At 42.5% G+C, this 19,799-nt stretch overlaps 1 protein-coding gene across 2 annotated transcripts in view; it reads left to right on the forward strand.

Annotated features, from left to right (window-relative positions):
- The first annotated feature begins 2,799 nt into the window (after window positions 1–2,799).
- APPL2 (adaptor protein, phosphotyrosine interacting with PH domain and leucine zipper 2) overlaps window positions 2,800–19,799 on the forward strand; it is a 56,494-nt gene continuing 39,494 nt past the window's right edge. The window contains exons 1-2 of one of the 2 annotated variants that reach the window (XM_013997990.3): window positions 2,800–2,954; window positions 10,883–10,981. In XM_013997990.3, coding sequence (XP_013853444.1) covers window positions 2,901–2,954; window positions 10,883–10,981 — 153 coding nt within the window. In that variant the 5' untranslated portion in view covers window positions 2,800–2,900. 2 annotated transcript variants of the gene reach the window in all.

Raw genomic sequence — 19,799 nt, forward strand, 5'->3', positions numbered from 1 at the left:
TCTCACACTTCAGTTTCTTCCAGACATTTATGTTTTCTCCAAGTAAACTGGAGCTAAGCTTCTGTCAATTGCAACTGAAAAAATCCTGATTAATGCAGGACACATAGATAAGTGACTATAGAAACAGCCTATTGTCCTTTTCCCCATGGTCTTCAGTGGGTAAAAAGATTACAGTTCCATGAGTTCATCCTTTCTCGCCCCAGAGCTCATGGCAACTAAATTGTCCATTTCTACACTTCTTGTCACCAACCTCACAGCTGTCCAGGGATTTAAGACAGAGTTGGGTAGATGTTTGAAGCCCACCCTCATAGTAGTTGAATAGGGACAGATATTTTTTAATGAAACATTTAAAAAATTTCTCATGGTTTATATAAAAATTCCTCTTACATAGTTTTGCACAGATTATCTGTTGAAGAGGAGAATATTTGGCTTCAGAATTAAATGAAAATCATAATAAATAAGAGTCATAATAAAAACAGTAAAATTAGTGGGGAGACCCAGGGCTCAACACTGAGCAGTCTATATTAAATGAATGAATAACTGCATGAATTAATGAATGAAATTACTTAACAATTTGCAGATGTGTTGTATTCCCAGAGTTGGTTTTGTAACTTAGTTGGTTTGAATTTGGGATGCATTTTCCCACGGAAACAATTTTATAAATGGTACTTAAGTGCCAAAAAACCCCACTAAGACTATTTAGCCCACAATGTAGCAATAAAATGTGGAAAAGCAATGACATTGTATGAGAACACAGTTTAAACAATTCTGAATTTTTTTTTTTTTTTGTCTTTTTGCTATTTCTTTGGGCCGCTCCCGCGGCATATGGAGGTTCCCAGGCTAGGGGTCGAATTGGAGCTGTAGCCACCAGCTTACACCAGAGCCACAGCAACACCAGATCCGAGCCGCGTCTGCAACCTACACCACAGCTCACGGCAACGCCGGATCCTTAACCCACTGAGCAAGGGCAGGGACCGAACCCGCAACCTCATGGTTCCTAGTCGGATTCGTTAACCACTTCGCCACGAAGGGAACTCCTGAATTCTGATGTTAGAGAAAAAGTAACTTTCATTAGAACATGAGGTGGTGCATGGAAAATGTCGTGATTCTCAAAGAGACTTCTGAGAACTTTTAAGGTCTCTGCAAGGCACTATCTCCTTTTTACGTCCCTTTTCAAATAAAAATGCATGCATTTCTTTCCTTTGGTACAATCTTATACTATTCTCATCAACAGCAGGATTATTATTGTTTGCCTGGTAGGCAATTAATACTGCTGTGTTTCCAACTGGGTGGAAGGGTGGGAACAAAGCAAGATGTAAGGCTGAAATTTCTCTTAGGTAATTGGAAAAGAGTTGGAAGAATTTGCAAGTCATAAACAGCAAACTTGTGTTTGTTATCATATGTCTCAGTATTCATAACAGAGGCTGACTTGCTATACTCTTGAGAGGCTTACTCTTTACAGAGGGAGTAAGACCCACACATAGAAAGAAAAAGCATTGCTGGATAAGTCATGTTGGATGACAATCAGGGCAATGGCTGCTCAGAGGAAGCAGTGATCTTTGGGACTAGGAAGAGGGAAGGAAGAGCTTGAGTCTGGCCTTCGAAGAGGATTTCAGTCAGAAGAGAGCTGGGAGACTGTACGAGGTGAAATGAACTGAATGGTACTTGATGGAAAATAAAGGAAAAGAAAACGTGTGGACATGATTTTACCCTACCTAAGAAGAAAGAACATGGTGGGGAGAGGACGCTGGATGATTTCCCTGGGGAGGCTACGCCATGGCTCAGTAAAGGTCAGTGCTGTCTAGAGGAGGAAAAGGAATGGGCAGTACGTGATCACTTTCAGAGGTGTCTGCAATTCAGATTGTGCCTTAATATACCTAGGTGTTCCTATAAAATACAGAATTTGTATAATTTTACCATATTCTGCCTGTTTTGATGATGTGTCCTATTGCACACATCATCAAAGATTACCAAAGAAGGAAGTTTCTGAAACCCTTGCCTTTAGTATAAAAAGATGTTAAGTTCCACTGGCCAGTATTTTCAGTCACTCTTCCTTCCTTCTCTTTCTCCTCTAGCTTTAACTGTTTGACTAAATCACTTCATTCTTTGGGTTCCGCTTTTTAATCTTCAAATGACAACCCTGAACTAGATCATCTCTCCCTTCCACTCCAAAATACTTGATTATGAAATTTTCCAAAATGACAAAACACAGCAAACCACGAGGACGAGCCCTAACAATATTGGCCAAATTAAATAGCTGTGGTTCCCCAAACATTACTTCTAAATATCACAGATGATTCAGTTATCCATTTTCTTCCTAGGACTAGCTGATCTCTCTGTTCTCACGGCTATTACGAGGGCCCTGATTTATCTAGAAAAAGTGGTACAGGGAGCATAGGACTTTCACAGAATTTCACAGCAGCAACATCTATTGGCTTCTATCTCCTTGGACTCAAAAAGTCTGAGTAGCCACAAGCAGATAAAACCTTATCTTCCCGCTCTTGAGTTTCCCCTCTTGGGCTTTAGATGCACCGACTGCCAGGAGAACCCACCCCCAAACGGCGGAGCCTTAACTATCTGAGGGTCCGCCGGCAGGGTCGGCGGTCTGCGGTTTCCCGCGAGAAGTGGGCTCGGGCGCAGGCGGGGCTGCCACACTTCCGGTCTCCGGCGCTCGCCACACTTCCTGTTGATCTGGCTCCGCTGAGGGCTGGGCTGAGAGGAGGGCTGGCCTGAGAGGAGGGCCGGCGGGCGGGCGGCGGCCACTGGCCAGGCGTGGGCGTGCGCGGCGCAGCCGCGGGCGCAGAGCGTCCGCCTGGTCGCCTGAGTCCGGAGCAACCTCGGCTCCCGCGCCACCCGCTGTCTGTCCTTCTCTCTGGACCTCGGCCCCGCCGCGCGGCACCATGCCCGCCGTGGACAAGCTCCTGCTAGAGGAGGCGTTGCAGGACAGCCCCCAGGTACTTCCCGCCGCCCCGGGTCCCTCTTGCTGAGGGCTTGAGGCCGAGGAGGCCCCTCCAGGCCCGGGATGGAGTCCTGGAGTACGCGCCTCCCCACCCCCTACCCCGTCCACCTGAGGTGAGGAGGGGGCGTGCCCAGCCCCGCGTCCTGAGCCCAGGGTACTCTGGCACTGGGCATCTCTCAGGCGGAGCTGGAGACACCACGAAAGCACCCCGCGGCTGGAGTCTTTGTCCTGACCCCTTTTCAAAACTCAGCTGAAACCTAGGCGGCTCCGTTTACACTGGGGCTCCACCAGTTACTAGCCGAGTGCCCCAGTTTTGTGTGCCCCACCTTTTTGTGCCTCAATTTTGCCGTATGTAAGATAGGGATAATAATTGGTACCTGGCTCCTAGAGTTGTTAGAACTAAATAAGGAAATGCCTGTGAAGTTGCTTGTGAACAATGTCTGGTACAGAATAAGAAGATAACCGTATTATTATTGTTTTCCATTATTACTACTAGTCCTGGTATTACTCTACTACTAATGTGGGACCTGGTGGATTTAGAGCCAGAATGAGAGGCAGAGAACCTACATCTCTTAACCAGGGGTGCCAGAGCTCCCCTTGGACTTGTTTTCCCATTTGTGAAGAGGAAATTAGGTTACCTGCCCCGTTTGCCTCACAGGGGAACTTCATTAGCGCACCGGAGATGAGAATCAAGTCCTTTGAGCTCTGCAGGTGAAAGCTGGTGTGTAAAGACAGTAAAGGAGTGAAGCATGGCATTAGTTCTTAAGTCAGGGCCCCTTTCCCCAGGGAACCTTTGTTCCCCATTAACATTTCCCCAGCTTCATATCCACTCCAGTGGTTCTGCATCCCTGGGTTATTTAAATACGTCTCTTTATTCTTTAGTATCTCAACTCTTGAAAAATTAAAGAGAAACCTGTTTTCCTTTCACAGTTTCTCTTTTTGCTTCCTTTCCACTTAGTGAATTGTCCTTCCCTGGGATGACCCTTTGATGGACTTACCTACACCCACTCTGCAGCTCTCCAGTTCAGAATAAGTAGTCAAAGGACTGTGTGCCTAATTGCTCTGTGCCTGTTTTTTTGGTGTGTGTGATTTTTTTTTTTTTCTTTTCTTTTTCAGGGCCGCACCTTCAGCATTTGGAAGTTCCCAGGCTAGGGGTTGAATTGGAGCTGCAGCTGGCGGCCTACACCACAGCCACAGCCACAGCCACGCAGGATCCAAGCCGTGTCTGTGAACTATACCACAGCTCATAGCAACAGTGGATTCTTAACCCTCTGAGTGAGGCCAGGGATCGAACCTACATCCTAGGGTACTAATCAGGTTCTTTTCCAGTAATCTGTACGTAGGCAAGTAAGAAGCGGTACTTGAGCTGTGATTTTTTTTTTTTTTTTTTAATTGGCATCTGCTGGTCTGATTGACTTTTCAAAGGCCTCTTTGAAGTCTCTAAACTTCTGGCATTTTATTGGGACCAAAGCCCTTGGTAGAAGTCATTTGGTCCATCCTTACACCCTTTGTGTGGGATCCAAAGATAATAATGTGGAATTTCTAGTGATAGGAGTTTGAATTAGGACTTACACTTGCTTTGTATTTGGAGAGACTGAGGTACAAAGATGTATAGCTTGCCTAACTGACCGTGGTGGTGGCTGAGCCAGGTGAGAGAGGTTGCACTGATTCTGCATGTTGCCCTCGCTGAGGAGTTAAGTTCAGAATATTTGGCTCTCACATCAGTGAATATGCACTAGTTTTGAGTAGTTTGCAGGATGTGCTCAGTTGTCAGGTGGATGAAGGAGGACTGGCAAACAAGGCAGGATACCTCGGTCCTAATTCTGTCTCTCACACTAACTTATCCTTTGATTGGAGAAGTCACTCATCCCCTTCCTGTGACTGGCTCAGTTTCCTCCTCTGCAGAAGGAGGGTCATGGAGTAGATGATCTTTAAGGGGGTTAAAGTTCTGTTGTATCCACATGGTTGATAATTTTCAGCTTGTATGAGGAAGAGGAGATTTAGAGGCATTGTCGCTCTTATTTAATGTTCCTCTTTATGTAGGGAATTTGTCATCGTCTACATAATGGGTGAGAAATGAGTGTCACCATACAGGGGTTTTTGAGGTTTGGATGGAAGCTCACTTCCAAGGTCTTTGATGATCATCACAGCACATTTAGCACTATTGTATGGGGCACATGCCTAATGCAGCTTTATTCCCAAGGAGATCGATAGACTTGTAACTGGAAGGACTGTAATCTTAACTCCTTCATTTTATCTGTAAAGAATAAAAACAAAAGCAAACACCAGTATCAGACAATGCATTTTATGTGCCAGGCACTGTTCTCAAGCTTATGTTAATTCATCTAAACCTGCTAACAATCTTTTGAAGTAGGTCCTCTATTAAAATGAGCAAGAAGCAGGAAGTTCTGTGTGGCAGAGCAGATTAAGGGTCCCACATTGCCACAGCTGAGCATAGGTCGCAACTGTGCAGGTTCGATCCCTGGCGTGGGAATTTCTACATGCTGCAGGTGTGTGTGGGAAAAAAAAAAAAAAATTAGCAAGGAGAAGAGAAGTTAAAAAGCTTGCCCCTAAGATTATGTTGTTCAAGTTAGCCCAGCTACCTAGCACTTGACTTTTCTGTCTTTGGTGACCCAGAATATTTCACTAAAAGGAAGTGATCTTAAGAAACCATGTATTGTTTGCTTCTTGTTTTATGTAGAGAATTTATGAGGGTTGCTCCAGTAACCTGGTTGCGCAGGATTCATTAAATGAACACAAAAGCTTTTGTATGTGGCCCAGGAAGAGCTGAACTCGGTGGCCCAGGAAGAGCTGAATAGCAATTGACTGATCTTAGATGTATCTGTTCATGTGCTTTTTAGTTCATAGTATCTCACTAGTCTATGTGCATACACATATTATTTCTGGTTACTTCTGGTATATGAGAGGTAGAATGTTTTGGGGATTAAGCTTTTTTTTTTTTTTTTTTTTTTTGGTCTTTTTAGGACCGCATTTGCGGCCTTTGGAGGTTTGTTCCCAGGCTAGGGGTCTAATTGGAGCTGTTGCTGCCGGCCTATGTCAGAGCCACCGCAACGCCAGATCTGAGCCACATCTGTGACCTACACCACAGCTCACAACAACGCCGGACCCTTAACCCACTGAGTGAGGCCAGGGATTGAACACACAACCTCATGATCCCTAGTCGGATTCGTTTCTGCTGCGCCACTACGGGAGCTCCTCCTTTGCTATTTGTGAGCCTCTGCTCCTGACTAGGTGCCGCTAATACTGGGAATGTAATGTAAGATATCAGTGCCTGGCCTCCGATGGTTCACAGTCTGTTCTGGGAGACAGATAAGCAAAACAGCAGTTCTAGTACTGTGTGAATACTGCTGTGATAGGAACACAGATGCAGCTTTGAGCCATTGCAGCTTGTGCTTCTTTAGGAGCTTATTCTTGTTCTTTTAAGTAGTAGTGTGCTTTTGAGATAAAGTGAAGCAGTATTGCTTGCTGTTTTGTGATGCTGTTTGTTTCCTTTGCAGTTGGCACAACTAAAGCATAGAGAATTTAAAAATTAAATTCTGAGATTATTCAGCAAGTGGTCCAGCTGGGAAACCAGGCTGTTCTTTACTCAAGCAAGATGCTACAAAATATTACCTAGTGGCTTTGTCTTCATTGTGGAGGGCTTTCGTCTTGCTGTTCTCTTTATTAATATGTTTTCCTTTCAGTAGATTTGGTTCTACTGAGCTATTTCTCTCCCTCTTCCATACTGTGGGTAAAAGACTTTTAATTGTTTTTACCTTTAAAAATATATAGATATATAGTATTTATACTTACATATGATAAATATTGAGGCATTTAAAATATATATAAAATATATGTGTGTATGTATACATTTTACAGTCACAGCTTAAAATTGTGCCATTGTATATTTAGAGGCTATTCTTTGGAGTGAAAAATGTCTAGGATTATTTTATTAGATGACACCTAGTTTCTTTATTCTAAGATAGAGAATGATATGGAGCTAAGGCTAAGGTGTTTGGTTTCATTTTTCTATTGAGGCATACTCTTGAGGGTGTGGGGTAGTAGAAAAATGATGGAATTTAATTCTTGATTCTGCAGTTTACTCAACTTCTCTGAGCCTGTGGGCTGTTTTGTTTTGTTTTGTTTCTTTTTTAGGGCGGCACCCATGGCATATGGTGGTTCCCAGGCTAGGGGTCGAATCGGAGCTGCGGCTGCTGGACTCTGCAGCAGCCACAGCAATACCAGATCTGAGCCGCACCTGTGACCTACACCACAGCTCACAGCAACACCAGGTCCTTAACCTGCTGAGTGAGGCCAGAGATCAAACCCACAACCTCATGGTTCCTAGTTGGATTCATTTCTGCTGCCCCACAACGGGAACTCCCTGAGCTTGTGTTTTAACATAAGTAAAATTAGAATAAAAATAGTTATTTAATTCTGATGAAGAGTAAATAACATATGTAAAGTATCTTTACGCCAGCATATTGTAGTAACTCTATAAATGGTTGCTCTTATTGTTTTTCTTTTTTTTTTTTTGTCTTTGTTGTTGTTGTTGTTGTTGCTATTTCTTGGGCCGCTCCCGCGGCATATTGAGGTTCCCAGGCTAGGGGTTGAATCGGAGCTGTAGCCACCGGCCTACGCCAGAGCCACAGCAACGTGGGATCCGAGCCGCGTCTGCAACCTACACCACAGCTCACGGCAACGCCAGATCGTCAACCCACTGAGCAAGGGCAGGGACCAAACCCGCAACCTCATGGTTCCTAGTCGGATTCGTTAACCACTGCGCCACGACGGGAACTCCTCTTATTGTTTTTTAAGTGGTGATCATCAGTGTCTTTCCGGGTTTTTTGTAGAACTTTTGAGCATCTGGTGTACCATTGCCTGGTCTTTGGTCTCCTTCCATCTTTATATCTCACAACATTTCTGTTGTTCCAGATACTAGTTTAAGCAGACGAGGAGCTGAAAAATGGGGATATTAAAACAGTGTCTGAGATTGCTTGATAAACTTTTTTGTCTTTTTTTTTTTTAAGCTATTTTTTGGGCCGCTCCCGCGGCATATGGAGGTTCCCAGGCTAGGGGTCGAATCGGAGCTGTAGCCACCGGCCTATGCCAGAGGCACAGCAACGCAGGATCCGAGCCGCGTCTGCAACCTACACCACAGCTCACGGCAACGCCGGATCGTTAACCCACTGAGCAAGGGCAGGGACCGAACCCTCAACCTCATGGTTCCTAGTCGGATTCGTTAACCACTGCGCCATGACGGGAACTTCTGGTATACTTTTTTGAAGGATGATCAGGGCCCAGTTAAGTTAGAAGGGGAAAACTAGAGGGTTTTCTTGGTCAGTTCATGGTAAACTGGGTGTCATGATAAACATGTTCAGAATATAGAGGACAAAAATTAGTGATGTAGTTTTGGCAGTTAACACGGGTGAGAGCATGACAGTGGGATGACCAAAGAGAGGCCAGCTCCAGCCAGACTGCATCTTGCCTCTGAACAGGACAGTGGGCTGTGGACCAAAGAGCATGCCCACTGATGAGACCCACCTTGCTGGGTGATGGTTGCGGCCTCCTGCAATAGAGAAGTCATGGCCATTGGTGCCAGCCAGACCTGGGTTTACATCCTAGACCTGTTGCTTCCCAGCTGTGGGAGGTCTAGTAAGCATATTAGCCTTGATGAGCCTCAGTTGCATCGTCTGTAAAATGGGGTTAATGTAACTATGGTATCTACTTCATAGAGTTGTTGGAAGGATTAAATGAAGTAGTATTTGTGCTCAGCAAGTGTCTGACACATAGTAAGCAGAGTATAAGGGTAGTTTCAGTTTTTTTTCTGTTCTCTTTGTGTAGGACATTTACACCTGCCCTCTCTTTTCATTCTACCACTCATTTTCCATTCTATTTTATTCTTAAGAGTATTAAAAAGAGTAAATAGGACTCAACTAATAGGACACCAAGTCATATTTTAAAAATTAAATATCCTCCATCCAGTTGTATCACTCTTTTCATTCTCTTAGAAATGTTATAGCAAGAAAAAGAACCAGAATCATCATAGACATTGGTGGACTCCTCAAGCATTGTCACCATGGATACCAAAAGGGTCTCTCCTATGAGATGACGTTTATAGATCCTGTGTAGATAACAGTGTTTGCTGTAGTGTTGAAATCATACATATAAAGCCCTTAGTATCCAACATGTATAATAAGCAAAGTTCATTATCTTCTTTATAATCAGTGTCATCTGCTATCGAAATATATTAGGCACTGGTGGACACTCTCTGTATATTCATTACCTCTAGTGTTAGAGCCTGAATTTGGACACAGGACTGACATGGTTCCAAGGGGGATCCCACATCCTTTGAGAGGCCCCAGTAGACTGTAAGCTCCTGGAGAACAGTCAGTTCTCATTGCTTTTGAATCTCACATCGCAGCACAATGTTTCATCAATATTGGATGAAGGCAGAAATACATACATCAATGAATGACTGTAGAGTGATAGACCAATCACTGTTGGTTCTGAAAATGTCTTTTAACAATCTTTTTTTTTCCTTCTTTCAAATAAAAAGTATTTTTAAAAGAGATATAATAAAGAATTCTAAACCAAGGTTTTTCACCTACTTGTTGCTATCCATTAATCCGGTAATGGATTATGAGATCCAAGTGAGTCACATCCATGACTTTTGTTTATTCTGGTCCTTCTGCTGATAAAGATTGGTACTGAAGAGAGTATGCTGGTTTCAGAGCAGGTAATTTTACCTGCTTGGGCAAAGTCAGGATAAGCGTGTACTGGTGTGAAGTGCACCAGAATTTGTCAACAAAATCAAAAGTAGAATGATTCAAATGCCTGCATTCCTCTCCCAGTTTATTGGGGGTGCTTTATGGTCAGTTATTGTTCTCTTCTGTGAGATAGGTTGGATTAAGAAAGAAAGAATCGAAATTCATTTGCAGGGAAATAATGAGCCTTAATAAATTGTTCTTTCTGAAGTGCTTTGTTGTCACCTCATTAAAGACATTTCTATAGTTTACTTTCCATTGTGTGCCTCATGGCTTATTTTTTGAACTAGAGATCGCATTGTCACTGATGTAGTATTTTAAATTCCCTCTATGCTGGACGCATTAACAAAAGTTCCTTGAATACAGTTTTTTATGTGATGCCTTGATACTTCTTTAGACACTATTTAATATGTAAATATTTCTTTAGTGCTCAGCATGTCAGGCAGTACGCAGGAAAATGATAGGGAATACCTTTCATCCAACACATTATTCACCTGCTCCCCAAGCACTGAGTAGTCTTCCCAAAGGAACTGAGACTGTCATTCTTAAATTTCTATTTGAGTGTTATGCCCAGAGCTTCCACTGGTGGGCACAGGGTACATGAAATTTCCTGGCCATGAGTTTGAAAATTGGTTGAGTAGAGTATGATGAAAGACATGGAAATTGTAATATCTTAAGCGGAAAGAATGACACACTCCTACAGAACATCCAAGATTGCAGAAAACCGGACAGATGGTTAACTGCTGTGATGATGCATTGCTGAGTGACCACACCCCAGGTACAGAGACAAGCCTGATAGGGAGTTCAGTTTATGGCCTTGAAGGGAGAGGCACCCCTTTTTAACACTTATTTTATTGGATGGACTTTACTGTTGCTTAGGTCGAGGCCAAAGTTGAGACATAATAGCTCTTGAGTCTTAACCCTTTGCAAATTGGCTTTCCCTCTCTGGCCCTGATACTCAAATTGAATTCAGTTTGTCCTTGCACTAAACGATTGGAAGAGGAGTTCTAAATTAAAGCTCCAGGAATCGGCTTATATTAATATTATCAATAAAAGAATAAAGGCAGAGAACAGGCATCTCCCCATTTCCATGTGTGTGTTTTACCTCTTTCATAACTTTTCCACTTATAGGTAAAATTGATCTCTTTTCTTGCAGACTCGCTCTTTACTGAGTGTGTTTGAAGAAGATGCCGGCACTCTCACGGATTATACCAACCAGCTGCTCCAGGCGATGCAGCGAGTCTATGGAGCTCAGGTATCTTCCCGCCCCCTCACCTGGGGAGGGACAGAGTAGGAGCCCTCTGCCCTCATCTTGAACTTCTCTCAGGAGTTTGCAAGATTTGAGTCAGAACAGCACCATTTAAACTTCCAATATAAAATCAAAATTTTCTCTTCTCTTCACCTCAAGAACCTAAGGACAGTTTGTCTTCACAGCTTAAGAAAGAGGGTAATTTTCCTGTAACTGGTAGAACTAGTAGAAAGGGACCACATAACTGCTTTTAATCAAAAAAAAAAAAAAAAAAAAATTCAGCCCCAAAGGGAAACATTTGAGTCTCTTCCGACTTGTGAATGAGCGGGTTCAGTAGTCTGAGGCATGGCTCTTTGTCTTTCTCATAAATGGGCAGTCTTAGATGTCAGTGCAGGCCAGTAGAGATGTTTTTTTTTTCAAGTGCTTCCTCTGAAAAGATTTGAGTCACAGTTCTGGAACTGTTGGGTAGCTGCTTTTGTTTTGAGGAACAAATATCTCTGCCTTGCAAAACCATGGAAAATAAATTGCTGAGTAGCAAAAGGGAATCTTTTTAAGATCAAGAAATGCCTGTGTACGTTACTTTCTAAGAGAAGACTTGTGATTACTTAAAAATAAAATTTGTTATGTTACACATCAAAATATTATGGCAGCTGATACTTTTCATTATTGATTCCTTGCTGACTTAAATCCGTATGTACTAGTATGTTTCTTTTTCTCATTGATGACCTCTAAATAAATACCACATTCTATGTATAATAATAATATATATTAATAATCATGTGTAGTCATTTATAGACATAGCTCTTAATATTTGTATATAATCATTTGTTATTATCATTGTGTTTTATTCATTCATAGCGTTTGGGGAAAAGACTCAGTTTTTGCCATCAGGGAGCTTACAGTTGGTTTGGGAGACAGACAAGACAGTTACCAAAGAGTGTTATAGGAGAAGAGGGTCACTTAACCCCGAAGAATCGTGCTAGGCACCCAAAAGGCAGGTGATTGTGAGAGTGAGATTAATTTAATACTTCATAGTTTCCAGGTGAAGTTTCAGGGGCTTTTACATGTAATTATTTCACTTAAATTCCCTAATACTTCTGTGAGGTGGGTGTTGTTATTCTCATTTTATAGGTTAGGAGAATTAAGGATTCTGATTATTAGTGACTTTCCAAGTTCACCCTGTTAATACACGGCAGAGCAAGTGACCCTGAAGCCAAAGCCCAAAGTCTTAACCACTAAGCATAAGAGTGGTAGTGGCAGTGAAAATGGAAGAAGTGGATTGGCGGTTGGTGATTGATTGGATGTGAAGGGGTCAGGTGGGTGAAGGATGAATCAAGAATGATGCCCGGTCTTTGCCTTGAACGACAGGGTGCATAGTTGGGAGAACACAGGAAGAGAAGCAGGGTGTGGGTGCGGGTGTGTGTATTGCAGGGATGCCAGTCTTAACTCTTTCTTGAAAGGCTGATTTTGAGATGTCTGTGGACTATAAAAGTGGGGAAAAAGATCTTGTTGAAAGTTCAGATCCAGAATTCAGGTTGGAAATAGAGATTTGTAAACTACTATATGAGTGTAACTTAATTGGAACAACAACAACAATAACAACAACAACAACAAAATATATATATATATATATATTTTTTTTTTTGGTCTTTTTGCCTTTTCTAGGGCTGCTCCCGTGGCATATGGAGGTTCCCAGGCTAGGGGTCGAATTGGAGCTGTAGCCACCAGCCTACGCCAGAGCCACAACAACATGGGATCCGAGCCGCGTCTGTGACCTACACCACAGCTCACGGCGCACCCCGGATCGTTAACCCACTGAGCAAGGCCAGGGATCGAACCCGCAACTTCATGGTTCCTAGTCAGATTCATTCACCCCTGCGCCACGACGGGAACTCCAATTGGAACAAATTTTAATGACCAAAAAGATTGTGCTCATTTGTGATTTTGCTTGTTTGTTTAGATAAGACTTTCAGAAACTGGGGACATACTTTGTTGATTTTTTAAAAGCCCTATTTATTTTGTATTGCATGTCTTTGTATTTTTAACTAAATATTCAAAATTTAAGAGAAGAGGAGCTCCCTTCATGGCTTAGCAGTTAACGAACCCGACTAGGATCCATGAGGGTACGGGTTCCATCCCTGGCCTTGCTTAGTGGGTTGGGGTCTGGCGTTGCCGTGAGCTGTGGTGTAGGTTGCAGACTCGGCTCGGATCCCACGTTGCTGTGGTGTTGGCTGGTGGCTGTGGCTCCAATTCAGCCCCTTCCCTGGGAACTTCCATATGCCACGGGTGCGGCCCTAAAAAAAAGCACACACACACAAATTTAAGAGAACAGAAAATTTTTTTGCTGAGCTTATACGTGAACTTGCTTGCTATTTAGTAATTTGAATATTGTTACTAAGTGATTTTGTCTCCTTTAAGGTTTGAGAGCCCCAAGCTTAAGGGACCATGTTTCTGCCAATCCCAAGTGTCCGTTCTGCCTTTCCATGTCTATCACAGTCATTTACTTGGCTGTGTCCAAACACTGTCTTATCCATTTTTTTCTTTTAAGCCAGAAAACTGCATTTTGCCAAAATTAAGTGGGTCTTGCATTCCAGGAGGCTATAACCAGCTTTTAATTCATGCCACATGATCATCACATGGGTTCTCCTACTGGCCAGAAACCCTTCCTCCTGCCTTGGCATTTCCTGCTGCAGAAGCTAACAAGAACATCTGGTTAGTGCTGCCAGCTCAGTGACTGATTCAAGTAGGGGTCAGTGGCATTCAGATGGGCTGGGTCAGGGTCAGGTTTATTTGAAGGCTTACATGTTTTTTATTTCTTTTTAAGTAAAAGCTTTTCTAACTCGTCTTTGATCACTTTGTTTATATATAGGTAGTTTGGTGGCTAAATAGGGAGGGAGGAAGGGAAAGAGAGAGAGGGAAGAAAGACTTCCCAATGTTTTCATTCAACTTTTTTCCATAAGTTATGTTCCGGGTTGTGTTTAATGTTATTCCTTAAATATTTCACACCCAGACATTTTAAATTAGATTAATAGAGTTTTATAATTTCATTTTTTAAAACAGGTACTTAGCAAAATGTTGTTTTTCATCACTATGTTTTAAAAATCAGGTTTATGCTGCTGACAAACAGTAAACGTTCATAAAAGATATTTTAAATCAGGCAACATGACAAGTTTCTGGATTCTGATATAGTGAATACCATTTGGACCTTAGTTTTAGAAAGAGTGTGTGGGGGGGAGACACTAGAGGAAAATTCTATGAGCAGTTTTGCTGATTTTGGATCGTTTGGGGGAAATTTTAAATTTTATTTGGCTTACGCAGTAGAATGCAGCTATAGGTTATAAGCTGTTTTCAGCATTTTACAGCAGTCTCCGGGTAACATCTGGTCTCTGTCAGATGTGCCTTTGGGCCTGGGGGGGATTGAGTACTTACTCCATCCTGGGTCCTTTGAGTGAAGGAAGCTGTACACATTTTTTTCTTGTGTTAATAAAGCAGAGACAGGTTACTTAGAAAGCTCTGCTGTCTTTCAAACTGTTCACTAAATAAGTTTAAAACTTGTAGAGTTCCCACTGTGGCACAGCAGAAACGAATCCAACTAGTCTCCATGAGGATGGCTGGTTAGATCCCTGGCCTTGCCCAGTGGGTCGGGGATACGGCATTGCCATGCGCTGTGGTGTAGTCACAGATGTGGCTTGGAACCCATATTGCTGTGGCTGTGGTGTAGGCCAGCAGCTGTAGCTCCGATCAGCCCCCCTAGCCTGGGAACTTTCATATGCCACAGTTTGGCCTTAAAAAGCAAAGGGAAAAAAAAGAGTTCCATAGTGTTTGAATAGATACATGTGTGTACATATTAAGTTATATCTGCTCAAAATTTGCATTTAAAACATTTGATATACTTGTTTGATTCTGTACATCTGCCTTAATTTTGCGTGTTTCCTAGAAAGGTTAAAATTTTATTTTTGTCTTTTTTTGTCTTTTTTAGGGCCACACCCGTGGCATATGGAGGTTCCCAGGCTAGGGGTCTAATCAGAGCTACTGCTGCTGGCCTACACCACAGCCACAGCAACACCAGATCCAAGCTTCGTCTTCGACCTACACCACAGCTCACGGCAACGCCGCCGGACCCTTAACCCTCTGAATGAGGCCAGGAGTTGAACCTGCAACCTCATGGTTCCTAGTTGATTTGTTTCCGCTGTGCTATGATGGGAACTCCGTAGAAAGGTTAAAATTTTTAAAAAATCTTTTAAAAATGGATTTATTAGGGTCTTACAATGAAATTTATTTAGGTAGTCTTACTTCTTCGCTCAGGTATTATACTGAGGAAACGGGCAGGTCAAATGATGTTCCCAGCAGTATTAGTGAAACCTGGCATCTCCTTTTGTTTATTTTATTTTATTTTTAAATTATTTTTATTTTTTCCATTATAGCTGGTTTACAGTGTTCTGTCAGTTTTCTATAATACAGCAAAGGGACCCAGTCACACATAATATATACATTCTTTTTCTCACATTATCCTCCATCATGCTCCATCATAAGTGACTAGATATAGTTCCCAGTGCTATATAGCAGGATCTCATTGCTTGTCCATTCCAAAGGCAATAGTTTGCATCTATTATTCCCAGATTCCCAGTCCATCCCACTCCTCCCCCTCCCCCTTGGCAACCACAAGTCTGTTTTCCAAGTCCTTGAGTTTCTTTTCTGTGGAAAGGTTCATTTGTGCTATACATTAGATTCCAGATATCAGTGATACCATATGGTGTTTCTTTCTCTTTCTGACTTACTTCTCTTAGTATGAGAGTTTCTAGTTCCATCCATGTTGCTGCAAATGGCATTATTTTGTTCTTTTTTATGGCTGAGTATTATTCCATTGTGATTTGTATATGACATCTTCTTAATCCATTCATCTGTTGATGGACATTTAGGTTGTTTCTATGTCTTGGCTATTGTGAATAGTGCTGTAAAGAACATATGGGTGCATATGTCTTTTTCAAGGAAAGTTTTGTCTGGGTATATGCCCAAGAGTAGGATTGGTATATGTGGTAGTTACATGTGCTACATATGGTAGTTCTATATACAGTTTTCTAAGGTACCTCTATACTGTATGCCATAGCGGTTGTACCAATTTACGTTCCCACCAACAGTGTTAGAGGGTTCTTTTTTCTCCAAATAAGTGTTTGTTATTCGTGGACTTAACTAATTTAGATGGCCATTCTGACTGGGGTGAAGTGGTATCTCATTGTAGTTTTGATTTCTCTAATAAGAGAGGTTGAGCATTTTTTCATGTGCTTGTTGGCCATCTGTATATCTTTGGAAAAATGTCTATTCAGGTCTTTTGCCCATTTTTCCATTGGGTGGTTGGCTTTTTTGCTGTTGAGTTGTATAAGTTGTTTGTGTATTTTAGAGATTAAGCCCTTGTCAGTTGCATCATTTGAAACTGTTTTCTCCCATTCTGTAAGTTGTCTTTTTTGTTTGTTTGTTTGTTTTTTATGGTTTCCTTTAGTGTGCGAAAGCTTGTCAGTTTGATTGGGTCCCATTGGTTTATTTTTGCTTTTATTTCTGTTGCCTTGGGAGACTGACCCGAGAAAACATTTGTAAGGTTGATGTCAGAGAATGTTTTGTCTGTGTTCTCTTCTAGGAGTTTGATGGTGTCTTGTTTTAAAGACCTTTAAGTCTTTGTGCCATTTTGAGTTTATTTTTGTGTATGGTGAGGGTGTGTTCCACTTTCATTGATTTACATGTGGCTGTTGAAACCTGGCATCTCTTGAACCTGTCTTTCTTCTCCAACAGATAACAAGGCTCCACAGTTTGTTTGCTCTGTTTATTCTTTCTTTCTTTCTTTCTTTCTTTTTTTTTTTTAAGTACATTTTGGCTGGAACCATGGTTAAGGCTCTTTCACATTCCTTCAGCAAACAGGCTTACTCAAACATAGTCTCATGTCTGCAGCTGTTCTTAAACAGACTTTTCGGAATGCAGAACTCTTGATCCTGAAATCTAAAAGCCCACATTGGAGGTGGCAATAGTATCTTTTCAAATTGAGATAAGACAGAAGGAGGGGATAGGAGTAAAAATGCTTTGAAGGGAAGATATGCATAAACTTGGTATTATAAAGAATAAACTGTTTTTCTCTAGAAATGATGATACAGGTAGATATGAAGCTAAATAAGTTAACATTTCTATTGGGAATCATAGTGGCCATCCAGGAACGTGAGCTTGTGATAGGGGAGAGAGAAGGATTTGGGAGGCAGATGGGGTCAGAACTGTATATTTTAATAATAAAAATATTATTAGGCACCTAAATGTACCACACACTAGGCTAGATACTTCCTGTGTATAATCTTACTTAGCTTTCACAGTAAAGGGGAGGTATTATTATAGTTTTATAGATGGAGAAACTGAGAGATGTTATGTAGCTTGCCAATGGTCACACAGCTGATGGGTGGCAGGGCCAGATTTTGAACTCAGGTCTTTGACTCCGAAACCTGCGCTGTCACTCTGAACTGCTGTGTTGTACTCTTCTGACATACTGGCCTCTGAAAAGGCAGCGGAGGCTAAGGAAGTGGGAGCCTTCAAAGGTTTATCTTCTCACTGTAGACACTCCCACTTATCTGCCTAACAGCTTTATAGTGTGTAAAGGTGCGAGCCAGCTCCTTTTTGTATCCTAGAGTAACATCCCTTTTTAAATTGGTTTTTTATCTATAATTGTTTCAATCAGTGCCTTTTAACAGCTCTCAGAAACAGTCAAATTGAGGTTTGTATGACAAGGGCAGAGAAGAACTATGTATGTAACTTAAGGTGTGTAGAAACAGAGGGCCCCTGAGTGGTTTTTGGAAACAACTTCGAAGACTTGGAGTTTTGTACTTGGTTTATTCCAAACGACTTTGACCATTGCCCATTGTCACTGCAGAGTGAGTTTTCAGCTCTTACCTGGCCTGTTGTAGTGCTGTGCTAATCAGTCTCCCTGTTGTAAGGGGATGGTCTTTCCCCTTCATTTATTTCATCCTTTACCCTAGAGCTACCCCCTCCCCCCTCCCTTCCCTCCCTGTCCCCAGATGCATCTGCAGCTCCCTATAAGGACAAGGCAGAGGTAAACTCCTCAGCAAGGCACTCAAAGCTCTTCATGACTGAGTATCAGCCTCTTCCTCTGGCTTTGTCTTTGACTGTTCCAGAATGTGCCAGGCCGTTTGCACATCTTGGTACTTTGCTCTGCTGTTCCTGCTGCCAGGAATCCCCAATGACCCCTTGCCTTGGCAAATGGCCTTTCTGGCTTTTAATACTGAGTTGTCTGATACCTTTCCTTTCTTCCTTTTCTCCCTTCTGACCAAAGCACCCTTCACCCATGTGCCCAAATGCCATGTACTTTTATTGGACAGATCTTCTTGCCTCTCTCTGCACTGTCAGCTCCGAAAGCAGTTCTCTGTCTCCAGCACCTTGCCTTGCCCCATTCAGTGTTTGATAAATAAGTGTTCACTGCAAGTCTGCGTTCCAAACACCTCAACAAGAACGTCAGCATACCTGCATTATTGTTGGTTCTGGATCTGTGCCCCCTTCTCAGGGCTTTAGCCAAGGGTACTGCTATCATCTGTCACCTGGTCTAGGGTCAGTCCTCTATACTGCTGTTTCCTTCCTCTATCCTGTTGTTTTTGCCTCAGCAATATCAGGCAAATCTTCTATCTTCTCCTCTTTCTGGCTCAGGCTCAGACCCTTTTTTCTCTCTCACTTCCCTTCAGGTGGTCTCCTGAACCTCATGTCATTCTTTTTGTTCCTTTAGTGTTTCCTTTCCACCACAGCCACTCATGATTTTTCTTCTGCTCACACCTGGCCTTGTCATTCCCTTGCCCAAGCTCCTCGGGGCTTCCCTGGTACCTCTAGAATAATGTCAGAGTCCTCTGCAGGTATCCCCTCATGGCCTGCCCCAGGCACAGCTCTCCAGCCTCTGTCTTGGCTGCACTCCTTACCCCTTCCTCTGTGCACTGCCCAACCCCCCCTCCTGGGTTCTTGGTCCAGTGTGACTCTGACCCTGGCTTTGGGGGTAGCACTGTGAAGAATGAGAAGCAACCATTTGGCTTTGGGCAACATTTTGTTTGGTGTAGATCAAAAAGCAAAGCCTAATGTTGTGACTTGGACTCCAGTGGAGTTCCTCTGCCCCCGCTCCTGCCCCAGGCCTCTCCATTCCTGCCCAGAGGCTATCGGGTGGTTTCAGGTGACAGTTGCAGTTAGTGGTGCTCTGGGCCACCATAAGATAAACATTCCTTTGCCCAAAGCTCAGATTTCCTTCTGGGTTTGTTAACCACTGGTCTTTCTGCCTTGGCGCCAGCCCTGAGGAGTTCTGTTTTAACATAGGACATTGTGTCAGTAAAGCCATCGTTATCTCCTTTAAAAGGATTCTCATGAGGCAGCCAGTAGCATAGGTCATAACCAGAGGGCTCTTCCAGAGCAAGGAGGAATCTTACTTACGGAACTCCACTTGGAATCTAAATTTTGGGCCACCACTTTTGCTGAACTGGAGCTGGCAAAGTATGGGATTTATGCTGGTATTTATAGGCCCTTTGAGGCCTGCCCACTAAGTACTACTAGATAGAGTTTTAGACTTTGGATCAGAATAGTATAGTGTTAAGAACTTGAACTTTTTTTTTTTTTAAAGATTTTTATTTTTTCCATTATAGTTGGTTTACAGCATTCTGTCAGTTTCTACTGTACAGCAGTGACCCAGTCATACATATATATATATATATATTCTTTTTCTCACATTCTCCATTATGGCCCATCACAAGTGACTAGATATAGTTCCCTCTGCTATACAGTGGAATCTCAGTGCTTATCCACTCCA

This window comes from Sus scrofa, chromosome 5 (assembly GCF_054392235.1).
Source record: "Sus scrofa isolate SSC_HxYL_T2T_F1_AM1 chromosome 5, Sscrofa_HxYL_maternal_Yorkshire_Landrace_v2.0, whole genome shotgun sequence".
Taxonomy (NCBI): Eukaryota; Metazoa; Chordata; class Mammalia; order Artiodactyla; family Suidae; genus Sus; species Sus scrofa.